At 46.4% G+C, this 15,810-nt stretch overlaps 1 protein-coding gene across 6 annotated transcripts in view; it reads left to right on the forward strand.

The window, feature by feature from the left end:
• Window positions 1–12,951, forward strand: part of SLC35D4 (solute carrier family 35 member D4) — a 119,844-nt gene extending 106,893 nt beyond the window's left edge. For 2 of the 6 annotated variants that reach the window (XR_008684656.2, XR_008684658.2), the window contains 2 exons: window positions 129–193; window positions 11,104–11,171. Coding sequence is in view for 2 of the 6 variants with exons in the window: in XM_055417097.2 (XP_055273072.1) it covers window positions 129–193; window positions 11,104–11,164 (126 nt within the window). In the remaining 4 variants the exon portion in view is untranslated. Of the gene's footprint in view, window positions 1–128; window positions 194–11,103 lie in introns of all 6 variants that reach the window. The other 4 variants (XR_008684657.2, XR_016036687.1, XM_055417097.2 and 1 more) reach the window with 4 other exon arrangements.
• The last annotated feature ends 2,859 nt before the right edge of the window (window positions 12,952–15,810 follow it).

The following is a 15,810-nucleotide window of genomic DNA, read 5'->3' on the forward strand; positions in this document are numbered from 1 at the left end:
AGAGCGGGAAGACAGAGCTGATGTCTGGGGTCTGAACTGCCACCAACTAAATGTGTGAAAAATGGCTTTGGAGAAGGTCACCAAGGTCCTGCTGCTCTGATGACCTTTTGCTGAAATTGTTTCTGCAGGTGATCACGTCTGGCTTCTCGATGTTGCTGTTTAATATAATTCTGACCAGGGAAACCATGGGATGGTAAGTCTTTAGCAGAGAGAGGAGAGGAAAATAAGTTCTTTGGGTTTCCTGGGGATACTAATATTTGCTCTCCAATGTTAGTGTGCATGTTTGGGGTGTATGTCCTATGGACATATAAATAAACATACATTCAGAAGAGTGCTTATATGATGAATATTTTCACAAGCTGAATATATTATATCTGGTACAGCCAGCATTCAGGAAGCAGAGCCTCACCAGGACACCTTTCAGCCACTCACCCACACCAGAGTAACCACTGTGGGTGAACCACTAATTATGTCTGTATATGTAACTATAGCTATAAATATGTAACTGTAACTTTAACTGTGACTATGGCTATGTTTGTGTTTCTTCCTTTGATCCTTCTATTCATTTTTCTCTTAGACAAGCTCCAAACCATCCTCGTTTAGAATGCACTCACCCATTTGCTTAAAGACAGCACCGCTTCTCACTCCCATGTTTGAGCACAGACCTGAAGAAGTAGGGGGGTGAGCCCTGGGGACACGGAGGGGTAACAGAAATTGCAAAGGCCCTGAGGTGGGAGAGTGCTTGGTTTGCTCAAGGAGCAATGTGACCGGAGCAGGTTGCTGGGCAAGAGTGGTAGGAGATGAGGCTGGAGAGGTGGTAGGTGGCTGACCATGTGGGTTCTTAAAGGCCATTATAAGGGCTTGGCTTTACCATGAGTGGAGGCGGAGAGGAGTGATCCAAGAGCAGCCACACGCTCCTACTTTAAACTCACATTCCTTGGTCTGCTGTATGGAAGGTAAGGTGGTAGGGATCTGCCCCTGAACCCTGTACACAGACTGCTGATTGGCGACTGACCACATTAAGACTTTGATCTACTCCAGCTTATTAATATTCAAACCAGCTGACATGATGATCACCAAGGGTTGTGGTTGTCATCTTCAGGGAGGGTGAAGGTGAGGTGGGGAATGATGGTGAGTTTAAACTGTTAGGACAGCTGTTGCTCCCCTCAGTCAGAGGGCATGCTCTTTTGGGGGTTATGTACTTCAGTAGGGCTTCCCAGGTGGCGCTAGTGGTAAAGAACCTGGCTGCCAAATGCAGGAGACATTAGAGACATGGGTTCGATCTCTGGATCAGGAAGATCCCCTGGAGGAGAGCATGGCAACCCACTCCAGTATTCTTGCCTGGAGAATCCCATGGATAGAGGAGCCTGGCGGGCTATCTTTCATAGGGTTTCAAAGAGTCAGACACGACTGAAGTGACTTGGCACGCATGCTTATACTTAGGTATTTTATTTTATAATTTTTGACTATGCTGGGTCTTGGTTGCTGCATGCAAGCTTAGTTACCCCATGGTGTGTGGGATCTTAGTTCCAGGACCAGGGATCAAATCCACATCTCCTGTATTGGAAGGTGGTTTCTTAACCTCCAGACCAACCAGGAAAGTCCCTATACTTAGGTATTTTAAATCTATATGGTAACGTATGCTATTTCCTCCATAAGCAAGGTAGTCAAAACTACGATAATAGGCAGCAAAATTGGGAGGCAGTCAATGTAGGGTTGACTTAGGAAAAGGATGGAGAGTCATCAAGACTGTTGCTTAACAAGTTATAATAGAAATATATCAAAAATGGTTAAGCAGAAGGCAGGGGTCATTTACGTAACTTAAAGTGACAATCCTTGGCCAGTTTCCAAACCCAAGTCTATTCTCAGAATCAGAATCAATCAACTGAGGAGAAGATTAGTTCCTAATGAATAAAGATTCAGTCGGACACGACTGAAGTGACTTAGCAGCAGCAGCAGAAGCAGTAGGAGACATTTACGACAATACAGAAATGCATCCAGTAAAAAGTGTAGATCCTCTGTTTCCATGGTCTCCACTTGCCAGAAGTCACACAAGTGTGGTCTGATGGTGAGGACAACGCACTGTTTGGCCAGGGAAGTCTGTGCGGAGGGAGGCGGGCTCTATTGTCTATAAAGTGAAACCACGCTGAGTGGTGCTTGACGAGCCTCTCAATGACCATGAAATGGGTCAGTCCTTCCCAAGTCTTCACCCAGCTTACCAGCTGCTGGCCTGGTGACCCACAGCTTTCCTTTCCTGTGACCACGGCTGCCTGCTATACGGCCTAAATCACTAATGCAGCACCTTAAGGAGAATAATTCCTGTTGGTTCTCGCTACTTACTGTCTCTTAACCTGTTTTAATTTTTTGGGCTCCGAAATCACTGCCGATGCTGATTGCAGCCATGAAATTAAAAGACGCTTACTCCTTGGAAGGAAAGTTATGACCAACCTTGATAGCATATTAAAAAGCAGACACATTACTTTGCCAACAAAGGTCCGTCTAGTCAAGGCTATGGTTTTTCCTGTGGTCATGTATGGATGTGAGAGTTGGACTGTGAAGAAAGCTGATCGCTGAAGAATTGATGCTTTTGAACTGTGGTGTTGGAGAAGACTCTTGAGAGTCCCTTGTACCGCCAGGAGGTCCAACCAGTCCATTCTAAGGGAGATCGATCCTGGGTGTTCATTGGAAGGACTGATGCTAAAGCTGAAACTGCAATACTTTGGCCACCTCATGCGACGAGTTGACTCACTGGAAAAGACTCTGATGCTGGGAAAGGTTGGGGGCGGGAGGAGAAGGGGATGACCGAGAATGAGATGGCTGGATGGCATCACCGACTCTGTGGACATGAGTTTGAGTGAACTCCGGGAGTTGGTGATGGACAGGGAGGCCTGGCGTGCTTGATTCATGGGGTCGCGGAGAGTCGGACACGACTGAGCGACTGAACTGAACCTGTTTTAAAAAGAAAACAAGCCTAGGGCCACTTGAAGTTATATAATGCTTATTTCCATTCCAGTTTGAATATATTGTTTGGCAATACCCACCCCCCACTCCCAGCACCAAGTATGGCACTCCAGAACTGAATTGCAGACAAGTTTTGGAGGCTTTTACATTTCTTTACCAGCATGATGGAAAGAAAAGCATTTTATTTAATTTTGCTGAATTAAGGCATAGTCCTCGAAAATCCGTATTTTTTTTCTCATGCTTTTTGTTGTTTAATTGCTAAGTTATGTCTGACTCTTTTGCAACCCCATGGACTATAGCCTCCCAGGCTCCTCTGTCCCTGGAATTCTCCAGGCAAGAATTCTGAAATGGGTTTCCATTTCCTTCTCCAAGTGATCTTTCTGACCCAGGGATCGAACCTGTGTCTCCTGCGTTGGCAGGCAGATTCTTTGCCACTGAGCCACCAGGGAAGTGCCTCTCACGCTTGGGATGAGAGTAATCCTAAGGGTTGGCTTCCTCCACCTCCTCCCCCAATTTTTGCATTGGTTTGCACATTGGACATGCAGAACTGTCACCTTTTGCTCCAAGGCCACAGTGCAGGTTGGTGGGGCCAGCACATGTGTCCAGGGCAGCCTCCTGACTCCCAGGACAACTTGTAAATAATCCCCCATCTTGTGCTGTCATAGCCCCCCCGCCCCAACTCACACACACACACACACACATGCGCCTACATGCGTGCAAATGGTGTCAAGTTTAAACATCAGTATGAGGTTCCTGCAGGATGAATGTGAACGACAGGACCAGCTCCAGGAATACCGTGATGAGGAAGTCCAAGAGGCAACTTTGCATCTCCTGTGGCTTTGGGCTGGAAGGGGTTTGTTCAATAAACAGATATTTCCTGAGACCCAGTATGTGTCAGGGCCAACTCTTGGATAAAAGTGAAAAGTCGCTGCCCCTGGGATGTCAGTAGTTACTTATCTTCCTGCCTGGTGTTAGTTGCTCAGTCATGTCTGACTCTTTGAGACCCCAAGGACTATAGCCCACCAGGCTCCTCTGTCCACGGGATTCTCCAGGCAAGAATACTGGAGTGGGTTGCCATCCCTTTCCCTTCTCCAAGGAGCAGGTCTGTATCTAAACCATCTACACTGAAAGAAATGGATCTTTTTGCTCATGGCATTCTGTGAAAGTGATTTTCAGCCTCTCTCAGGAGCCCTTAATGGGGCACTTCCTGCCCTAAGAAGAAAAATGGAAGGAAAAGAAAAATTGAGAAATACTTCTACGCCATCCTCTTCCTTCTCCTCCTAATCTCTTCTCTTCTTTTTAATAATTATTATCCATTTATTGAGCAACTGCTATATTTCAGACATTTTCATATTAACATTATATATCTCATTAACTTTCACAGCAACCCTTCAAGTTAGCCCCCATTTTAATTTTTAAAAAAAATTTTGGCTGTGCTACATGGCATGTGGGATCTCTGTTCCCTAACCAGGGATTGAAGCAGCACCCCCTGCATTTGAAGCAAGGAGTCTTAACCACTGGACTGCCAGGGAAGTTCCCTAGCCCTGTTTTAAAGATGAAGAAGCTAAGGTTCAGAGACATTTAACTGTTTTTTCCCCAAGATTTTAGAGCTACTAGGTGATTGGAAGAAAGGGAAGGAAGTACTAGTTGCTCAGTCATGTCCAGCTTTTTGTGACCCCATGGACTGTAGCCCATCAGGCTTCTTTGTCCACAGGAGTCACCAGGCAAGAATACTGGAGTGAATAGCCATTCCCTCCTCCAGGGGATCTTCCTAATCCAGGGATCGAACCCAGGTCTCTTGCATTGTAGGTGGATTCTTTACCATCTGAGGCAACTTCTAATGTTTTTCTTCCCACAGTCTGGTCATTTATAAGGAGTATGGATGATTCAGCAGCAATACAGAAGGAGCATTATCCAAGACATATTGGCCCTATTTCTTGTTGAGAGACTAACACAGTGAACTAGGAATGTCCAGTGGAACATTTTTAGGAAAAGGATCTCACTGCCTTAGATTTTTAATACTATGTTATATTTCTGTGAATTAACAAAAAAATATGTATTGAGTGACTGGTATATGCAAAGCATGTAGAAGTCATTAAGCAGCATAAGACATCATCCAGACCTCGAGGAGTTTTCAGGAGAAGAAGTCATAAAGATAATTTCTGAGGTAGGATAGTAACTATTTTTTGGAAATATATATATATATATTTTTTTTTTTTTTCTTTTTGCTCATGCCACTACCACACAGCATGTGCAATCTTTCCCAACCAGGGATCAGACCTGTGCTCCCTGCATTGGGAGTGTGGAGTTTTTGTTGTTGTTGGTTTTGTTTTTTGTTTTTAAGCCATTGGACCACCAGGGAAGTCTTGGATAGTAAGTATTTGTATGCACAGTGGGTGTGAAGAGCAGAGGAGAGAGGCAGGCTGGGGTGATAGGGAGGGGCTTGAAACTGGACCTGATGCAGAAGGGAGAGGCTTAGCCAGGCTGTGGGTGGAGGAGAATTTGGTCCCTCTGGCCTGGGAAGACAGGGAAGAACGGAGGGGCGGAAGGTGCCTATGGTGAGACTTAGCAGTTTGGAACTAGAGCTGGGGCGGGGGGCAGGAGCTGACCCTACACAGTCCCTCCTTCTTCCCCTCACCTGTCCTCCTGGGAAGGCAGAACACAGATGGTGGGCAGGTTGATGTCCAGAAACCCAATCGTCAAGGTATCCTGGTGCATCCTTGAGACTGTTCCCCCAGTTTCTATATCTTAGCCTTCATCTAATATCATGGCATCTGGTCCCGTCACTTTATGGCAAATAGATGGGGAAAAAATAGAGTGACAGACTTTATTTTCTTGGGCTCCAAAATCACTGTGCCTGGTGACAGCAGCCATGAAATTTTTAAAAGACACTTGCTCCTTGGAAGAGAAGCTATGACTAACCTAGACAGTGTATTAAAAAGAAGAGACATCACTTTGCTGACAAAGGTCCATATCATCAAAGCTATGGTTTTTCCAGTCATGTATGGATGTGAGAGTTGGACTATAAACAAGGCTGAGTGCCAAAGAATTGATGCTTTTGAACTGTGGTGCTGGTGAAGACTCTTGAGAGTCCCTAGGACAGCAAGAACATCAAACCAGTCAATCCTAAAGGAAATCAACCCTGATTATTCCTTGGAAGGACTGATGATGCTGAAACTGAAGTTCTAATACTTTGGCCACCTGATGGAAAGAGCTGACTCATTGGAAAAGACCCTGGGAAAGACTGAGGGCAGGAGGAGAAGGGGACAACAGAGGAATGAGATGGTTGGATGGCATCACCGATTCAATGGACATGAGTTTGAGCAAACACTGGGAGATAGTGAAGGACAGGGAAGCCTGGTGTGCAGCAGTCCACGGGGTCACAAAGAGTTGAACACAACTGAGTGACTGAACAGCAATAGCAACCATTATAGTGACTATCTCAATTCTTGATGGCATTTTTTTTTTCAAATAATTCTCATTGACTGTATTTTGTACATAATTTCAGAATGAACTAAAAAAAAAAAAAACCCAGCAAAATCCAGGTGTTGAACTGAGTGTAAGAAATAAGCGTGAGATGCTCTGCAGTGGGGAGGACGTGCTTAGTCTTAAGGTTCCCATAGCTGTCTGTGGGAGCCGTGCCTACAGGCTGTCCCACATCCTGTGGACTTCATGGTATGCCCTGTGTGTACCCAAGTCAAGGAAACAGCATGTGTGATCATTGCAAAAGGAACCTTGACTTTGGAATTTCCTGATTCTTGAGAACTCTTGAGTTTAAGGATGGTGTGTTTTCAGCCTCAAAGAATTTTCCGACCACAAAGTGAACCACCAGAAGAGGAGTGTCAGACTGTGTTTCAGATTTCCTGTCTTGCACAGGGCTGGTCTGCATTGTCCGTAGACTGGGTGTGTTCAAGCTGTGACTGGGTGACTGGCTAATCGGATCCTGGGCAGGAATCCATGGCCCATCTCTGCCCCGTGGGAGCCTAGACTGGTTAGAAGTCACAAAAGGCTGTTTGGTTTGGACCGACTGTGTTTGTCTGCATAGTTATCGTTTCTTTTTTTTTTTCCTTTGATTTTCAATTTCAAATTATTCAACACTTAGAAATCAGGTGGTTTCCCTGTAAAAGTCCAGATCTCCAGATTCTTTCAAAAATATGGAGCAGCTGTTAAGTTGGGCCTGCACATGGCAGCAGTTACTGGAGTGGGTGGAGGTGGGTAGAAGCTGTACAGCCACCCCCCTGCAGTCCGGCTGAGGCTGAGGACCCTGTATCCACTGACACGCTCACCTCCATTGCTTGAATGTTCATTCATTCTACCAGAAGTGCCTACTGGGTTCTGTAGACACAGTTCAAGACCCCAGCGAGGTCACCATCTAGGAGACCAGGGTATATGTCATTGTCCATCTCCCTGGATGGGCAGGAGCTTGGATGCACAAAATAGCTCATTGTCTGAAGAAGGTTTTTCACCCTCAGTGCTGTTGACCTCTTTGTTATGAGGGGCTGTCCTGTACCACATGGAATTTTTAGCAGCAAGCCTAAGCCCCACCTCACCAGGTGCCAGTAACACTCCCTCAATTCCAACAACCAAAAAACATGTCCAGGCTTTGCCAAAGGTCCTCTCGTTGGCAGAATCACCACAGTTGGGAATCACGGATATAAAGGTTTATGGCAGTTCGTGGAGAAAACACCATTTGAAATTTCAGCAAGATCTTAAAGAACTTATCTCCTCACTAGAGATTTGGATCAGCTCCAGGCTCAGGTCCTTGGCAGCCCCTGCCACCCCCACTGTGTACCTCCATCAGCAGGTACCACAGGAAGTGACAGGTGTGCACTTCCTGCCTACCTGCTGGCTGAAGATCCTCCAGGAAAGGGTTGTTTCATTCACCTTTCCATCTTTCTGTCTGGCACTGTTAGCTCAATCAGTGGGTCCTGTACTCAAGAAAAATGATAAACCCACTCCCCCAACGTTGGTCAACTTTTAAAGCCTTTAATTAAAAGCAACTGCTCTTGTCCAACTATCTTCTTTTTAACGATAAAAGCCCAGTATTTTAATATCTATTGCAAGCTCATTAATTTAAATATCCAGGTTCATATTTAGTTATTTGTTTTTAAATTAACAACATTCTAGGTTATGTATCAATATGAATTCCCAGTATTCCAAAATTTGACTGCCTAGGTCTGGAAGGGGACGACAAAGAATGAGATGGCTGGATGGCACCACCGACTCGATGGACATGAGTTTGAGTTAACTCCGGGTGTTGGTGATGGACAGGGAGGCCTGGCGTGCTGTGATTCATGGGGTCGCAAAGGGTCAGACGCGACTGAGCAACTGAACTGAACTGAAGTCTATTTGTAGGAAGAGTGAATTTTGGAGTGAAGAAAGAACTTCCTCCAACATACCCCAGAGTGCAGCTAGGATCACAGTGTCTGCAATTTTTCAGCTGAATTAAGAATCTGAAACCTCTTCTTTAAAATGCTGAGAAAGGCCTTCTGAATAACTACACTCGTTATATTTCCACACAGAGTAATTAATCAGATTGTGAATCGTCACTCAGCAAGTCCCCAAGGGAATGGTGCATTTATTTTGGTGAGGAAAAGAGAGAAAAAAATAGTTTGGAATCCAGATGGGAAAGTGGGGAGCAGGTATAAGAATTCCATCACTCATTGAGCAAATATTTATTGGGTGTTGTGTTAAGTGCTAGGCCTACAGCTGAGAAAAGAATACAGTGTCTGTCCTCAGTCTGGAAAGTTCCATAGGAATTCATTGGATCACCACAGTAATAAATGTAAGTTTGAGATGGGGCCTTTGGCTCCTGATAAGAGAGAAGAGAAAGAGTGGAGAGACGCTGAAAATAAATAACTCCCTGGAAGAGAATTGAGTGATGACTATTTCTGGCTGGCTCTGCAGTCTGAATGTTTATGCCTTCGTTACATGAAGTTTGTTCATTTCAGGAATGATGGGGATTACAAGATTTGCAAACAGTTCAGTAAAGCTCTGACTTAAACAGCTGTAATGCTATTAAGATTCCTGCACCCTGTGTCAGCATCTCCCGCTGTTTAGAAAACAGCATCAAAGCTCACCTCCCTGGTGCTCTTAACGGTGAACGGAACCAGGTTTGTTTTCATGTCAGCATTCTCTAAAGCCGTTCGGTGTTTCATTAAATCGCTAAACCAAGGGGATGCAATGCAAGGTTATTATGCTGCAGCATTGTTCTAAGGCTGGGGGAGGGAGGGTGGCAAAGAGCCAGCCGAAACCCTGTTTTCCCTGGTGATTAAGGAAGATTAGTGGAAATGATTGACCCCCCGTGTTACATTTGCAGAAATAAAACTCTTCCCAAGTCGAAGTTCTGTACTGATCTTGCGTCAGGTCATGGTGACTCTGTGCTCATCCAGGGATTTAGGAAGACGGTGTGTGTGTTCTTGAAGGAATGCAGAAGGAAACAGCAGATCGGCTTAGAAGGCAAAGCTGGGTCTTTAGAGGTGAGCCTGTGTACAGAACAGGCTTCCCAGGTGGCTCAGTGGTAAAGAATCTGCCTGCCAGTGCAGGAGACGCAAGAGGCGCAGGTTCGATCCCTGGATGAGGAAGATCTTCCCTGGCGGAGGAAACGGCAATTTTGCCATTTCATATTCAGTGTGCTTGCCTGGAAAATTCCAATGACAGAGGAGCCTGGTGGGCTGCAGTCCATGGGGTCGCAGAGTTCAGACAGGACAGCACCCAGGCATTGTGTACAGAACAAATGGCTTTCCCTTCCTGGGTCCTTCTTCATCCAAAAAGAAGAGGTGATAGAACCCACCAGAATCTAGGTCTGTCCCCAAACTACACCAGGGACAAGTCCAGTGGGGTCGTGTTTAAAAATACAATCTTTGGAACTTGGTCCCCAGTTTCTCCCAGAAGCAATGCTATAAATGACAAGTATAGATCTAGGAAAGTCCTCTGAAATTTGTTTGGTTTGTAACAAACTTCAGCTACATTATTATGAATTCAGTGGGTGTTAGAGAGAATTCATCGACTTATTGTCACTATTTTAATACTTCTGATTGGGGAACTAAGATCCCACATGCCATGTGGTGCAGCCAAAAAGAAAACCCCCAAAAACCAAGAAACACCTGAGCACAGTTTGAACTCAGCTTATTGTTTTCCTGTTCCCACTTAGTTCACTCCTTTATTGGAAGTGGTTTATGGTAGATGTTATCTTTAGGTCATAGTCACCCCCATAGGTGACTTTTTTCACTGAGAACAGAATACACACGGCCTAAGTGTATCTCATAAATTTGATGCCTTAGACCTATGTGAGGACCGTGGAGGCGCCACTACCCAAGTATGAGTGTGTTGTGTGTGGGTATGTATGAAGAGTGGGTATATAGGAAGAGTGGGATGCTGGGGGTTAAATGGAGAAAAAAGGAAGAAGAAGGTGGCGTCGAAAGGGCTGTTGGCACCTCTGAACAAGAGCACTTTATCCTCCGGGACCCCCATCACAAGCCTTTACTCATGGCCCAGCCCAGGCTTCAGAGGTGCTTTGGGGGAAGAATGATGGGGGCTTCAGACAGACACTAGAGTGTCTACTGAGAAGTTTAAAATAGAAAATGTGCAACCCTTCGAATGTGTTACATTTTAAGCATGTAAAATCCACCTCTTTCTCACAGTCTTCCGTTCTGCTAATTTTCATTTTCATTGACCATAGATCTTTCTGCTCTGGTGGGAAATTCATGAGTCCCCATTTGTATTTTGTCTTTAAATGTTCTGTTAGTCTAAAAGAATTCAAGGATTCAGAGACTATCAGTAATCATAGGATTGTGAATACATGCATGGTTTCTTATCCATCACTAGCAAAATGCACCAGTGGGAAGCCCTCCTCCTATGTTTGGGCCAGAGAGCAGTAAGGAAGTGCAGTCAGCATCACCTGGTCAGGATGGTTGGGACATGTCACCTTTCTCCCTGAGGGACAGCTGAGGTTTACCCTGGACGACTGGGCAGTCCAGGACCTGACTTGAAGTCCGGCAGTGTGGGCAGGGGACAGGATGTTCAGCTTCATGATGAGGGAGCATCACTTGTTCTGCGGTAGGTGGACACCAGGCAACTCCACACGTCCACAGCCTCTAGGCTCCAAAGAGGGCAAAGCTGACCTCTTGCTGTTTCTCGCAGCCTCCTGCTCGGCGGATTTGGAGAGGCCTTGCTGGTTTTCTCAGAGCGGAAGGGCTCCTAAACCCGGGAAAAGTGGACTCCCAGGCTGTAGTGGAGAACACCGCGCTGTCCAGATGATAGAAGAAAGCGAGGACGGAGAGGCGCCACTGCTCGCTGCGGCAAGGAGAACGCTCTTTCTGGGGTCTCTGGGATGCTTCAGGGAGTGGACTGTGTCGAGAGGCTCCCCAGGTCCAGCTGACTGCGCCCCGCGCCCAGGTGTGCAGAGAGAGATGCAGGGTTTCACCTGCGTGGGGATGGCTCCGCCTTCCTGGATTGCTGCGCATGCTCCTTATTAAACACCCTTCAGCAAGCAAGCTTTCACTGCCAGGTAGTGGAGGTAGTGTATCGTGTTTTTGGTTTTGTTTTGTGATTTCACAACCTTGAAGTCTTCTCTGAGGATGTCCTTTCCTTGCTGTCAGGTTGGCTTGCCTCGAACCCACGCTCACTCACTTAGGGGCACACAGAGAATTCCATGAGGGGGCTTCCCCTGGGGGCCGAGTTAGGGGGGCAAATGGGAGTTCTGGACCAAGTAAGATGCCAGCAAGGACACTATTTCTCTCGAGCACTGAAAACTTTCTGTGGTTGTGTTGAATTCTGAACACCCTTTTGGGCTCACCAGCAGGTTGAATTGGTACTAATGATTACCCAAGGGTAATGATTACCACTGATGAATAAGCACTGGTAGATGAAACAAACATAAGTATGCAAACACACACATATTTTTATTCATAACCCATGTAATTCCCTGATATCTCAGAAGAGTTTTCAAATCATTGGAACCTGAAATATATTTTTCAGGCCAGATTAAAAATGTTAAACTCTAAATCTTGCCTTTATGGGAGTCGGAAGAAATGAATTTGCATGAAATGGTCATTTGATTCTGAACTTCGATGGTGGTTTAAGAAAATAATGTCTAACTGTAAATATTCCTGCTCATAAGAGGTTTTCTGAATACATTATACTCTGCTAGGTGTCAGTTTTGAGCATTTTGAGATGTCAAAGGTAGTGAAGTCCAGAGAGTCCTGTCCGGGCAGGATCCAGGCATTGCCGGATTGGACACTCATGTCAGTTACGAAGGACCATCTCCAGTATCTGGGAAACAAGCCTTGTCCATTCTTGGCCTTGTGAAGACTAAGGTCAGCTGAGTTAGGACACTCTTCGCACATGTTTTCTCCAACCTGTTGCAAAAAGAAACAGAAGATGAAACAAATAGGAATGGATTAGTATACATGGACCTTGAGTACCTTAAATTCATTTCCTTGTCTTTTCCCGGTCTCTGCTTGTCATTTAAGGTAAAGATGTTCAGAGTGACCTTTATACATATATAGTTGCACTTTGCTTTTTGTTCCTAACCTGTGATGTCAGACTTGCTGCTCAGGATCAAATGGAAAATCTGAGTTTCAAATTTTCCTTGTTCTTTTATTCCCGTAAAACCCTCTCTGTACTATTGAGGCTGGTTCCTTGTCTGCGGAAAGTGACATCTGTCCAAATGTCATCTTATGTCTGTCCTTCCAAGTGTCATTTGAGCAAATGAGATTCCTGAGACACGAAAGAGCTGTGCACGGTTAACAAGCCCCCTCCCCTGTTCTAGCAGAACTGACTTCAAAAACTTTTGCAGCAAGTTTTTTTTTTTTTTTTTTAAGAATCTCTAGCAAGGATTTTTTTGCGTGTGATTTTTTTAAAAACTGCGTTCGAGAATTCCATTGTTTTTAAAATCTCGGGTCTTTTCTTAGTTTGACACCAGCAAGAGGCAGAGGATAGGTGTTACCTCAGTATATTATTCCGTCTCCTTTAGCTTCCGTTTCTTCATGGGCTTGTTTCTTCAAGTGTTAACCACCATCTTTTATGCCCAAGTTCTCATGCTCAGCTCTGATCTGAGGATGAGCCTGTTATTAAGTCGCTAAGTCGTGTCTGACTCTTTGCGACCCATGGACTGCAGCACACCAGGCTTCCCTGTCCTTCACCATCTCCCGGAGCTTGCTCAGACTCATGTCCATTGAGTCGGTGCTGCCACCCAACCATCTCATCCTCTGTTGTCCCCTTCTCCTCCTGCCTTCAATCTTTCCCAGCATCAGGGTCTTTTCTAAGGAATCAGCTCTTTGCATCAGGCGGCCAAAGTATTAGAGCTTCAGCTTCAGCATCAGTCCTTCCAATGAGTATTCAGGACTGATTTCCTTTAGGAGGATGAACATAGAGCTCTGTAAACCAAGGGACTTCTGTCTCCTTAGCTCTTAATCTTTGTGGCTCTCTGGGTCCTTGGGCCCCCAGGCAGGGAATCCACAGATAACCCCAGCAATCCCTTTTACCCGAAATGATCCATTTGGTCAAGACCTATCTGGGGCATGTCCTTGCTGGCAGCAAGTCAAAGCCAGGGTGTTTTTAGTTGTGTTTTTTTTAATTTGTCCAGATAATGAATATGATTTCTGTCAAGAGAGGCATGGTTCTGTCTGGTGATGTATTATTACAAATCTGCTATGGATTTAAAGAAAAATAAACCGTTTATTTTCTTGATAATTTGCCTTTCTCTTCAATGTTGACAGGAGCGTAGAGTACCAAAAAAACATGTTGTTATCCTGGGGGAGTGAGTTCTTACATTTTAAACACGGGCCTAGGGACTTCCCTGGTGGTCCAGTGGTTAAGACTTTGTGCTGCCACTGCAGGGGGCACAGGTTTGATCCCTTGTTGGGGAGCTAAGATCCCTCATGCCCTACAGCCAAAAAGAAAGAAAGAAATCCAAATACACCAGTAATAATAATAATAAAGCCAAAGCACAGACCCAGACTTCTGCCAGCATCCAGGCCACTTATCTCTGCAGAGTGAGCTCCACCCAGCTCCCTCTGTAGGTCTGCCCTGTCCCGTAGGGCAACCACCAGTCAGGCGTGGTTGCTGAGCACTGTGATGGCGTTTACAGACCTTGCAGTTCCTGTCTTTCTCCTGAGTCTGGGCTGCCTCTGACATACTGGCTGCCAGTAGGAGGTGATAGAAGCTGCCAGACTTCCAAGGTGGAGTTGAAAGCAGCCTCGATCTTCTTGAACAGCCTCTGGGAATCCTGAGCTGCTGTGTAGAGGTCTGACTCCCCTGAGGTGGCTGTGCTGGAGAGCCCAGGGACAGGAGCCCCACAGACGGTCCTGCTGCACCCAGCCTTCTCACGGCGCCCAGACATGTAAGGGGAGCTGCCCCGGACCCCCTGGGCCCAGCCAATCTACCAGTGGCCACAGTGAGTGCCACGTGGTGCAGAAACATCAGAGCCTACATGAATGCCTGACCACAAAATCATGAGATACAGCAGAACTGTTTCAAGCCACTATGTTTTGGGGATACTTATCACACAATAGGGGCTTCCCAGGTGGCCCGAGTGGTAAAGAGCCGCTCTGCCAATGCAGGAGACATGAGACATGGGTTTGACCCCTGGGTCGGGAAGATCCACTGGAGAAGGACATGGCAACCCGCTCCAGCATTCTTGCCTGGAGAATCTCATGGACAGAGGAGCTTGGCGGGCTACATTCACGGGATCACAAAGAGTCAGACACGACTGAAGTGACTTAGCACGCACACAAGCATGCATCACACCATAGAGAGCCTTGCATTCTCCTCTCAGGTGGATCTGATCTGAGCACTCTCAGTCCCTGCCCTGAGTGGACTCCTGCTGCAGAATAACCAGTGTCTGCTCCAGGTGCCCTCCACCCCAGAGCTGCCCTGAGGAGTGGGCCTTGCTGACCATTATGGAGCAGGATCTATGCCTTTGGGTCAAAGAACCTCACATTCATTCATTCAAAAGATACCAAGAACCCACTATGTGCCGTACTCTGTTTTGGGGCTTGTGAATAAGACAAGTGCCCTGAAGCTTACTTTCTAGGGGTGGAGACAATAAACAAGTAAATAATGAAATTTCAGAGAGACTTGAGTGCTTTGAAGAAATAAAGCCCAGATGGGAAACACAGTCTTCTGAAAATCTGATGAAGAGTAAGGGATATCTCTTCCAAAATGTGCAGTCTCATACCTGCGTGCACACTCACACACGCACACACATATATACGCCTGCACACTCACACACACACACAATTAAGCATCTAGTCAGGGGATTTATTCTTGAAGTCCATCTGTTGGGCCTCTGTTGGACTCAAGAACAAAGGAGTGAGAACCTCTTTGGGGGACATTCGGTATAGTCGATTGTTCCCATAGTGGGATGTCCCGCATTGGTCTGAGTGGAGGCTGGATCACTGTACCAGATGGGCCTTGTGTAGGCAATGGTGCCATGGAAGACTCGGCCCTGCCTCAGAGTCGCCCTCACCTGGTGTGGGCGAGATGTGCAGACCTGAAGATGGATCTTGTGGTCAGTTTCAAGGACATGACGCACCTGGTAGGAGCCCAAGGAGATGCTAGGAGGAGACATCCGGCTGTGAGGCCCAGCATCGAGACTCACTGTGGGCCTCACAGAGTGTCCCCCAAAGGCCTCACTCCTGTGGCCTCTCATCTAACCCTCAAAGGAGCCACCAGTGGAGGAGCTGCCACTGGCCTCGTTTCTCAGAGGAGAAGGTAAGTCGCTTCCCTGTGAGGAAAGGGGGCGCGGGGATTGGAGGGGCCTGTGTGACCTCACAGCCCTGCCTTTCAGCATCCACAGTGTCTGCCCTCCCTGTGCAGGTGACAAGGGGCTGGAGGGAGCAGAGA

Source organism: Moschus berezovskii, chromosome 28 (assembly GCF_049115385.1).
Source record: "Moschus berezovskii isolate FMDL1 chromosome 28, NW_MosBer_1.0, whole genome shotgun sequence".
Taxonomy (NCBI): Eukaryota; Metazoa; Chordata; class Mammalia; order Artiodactyla; family Moschidae; genus Moschus; species Moschus berezovskii.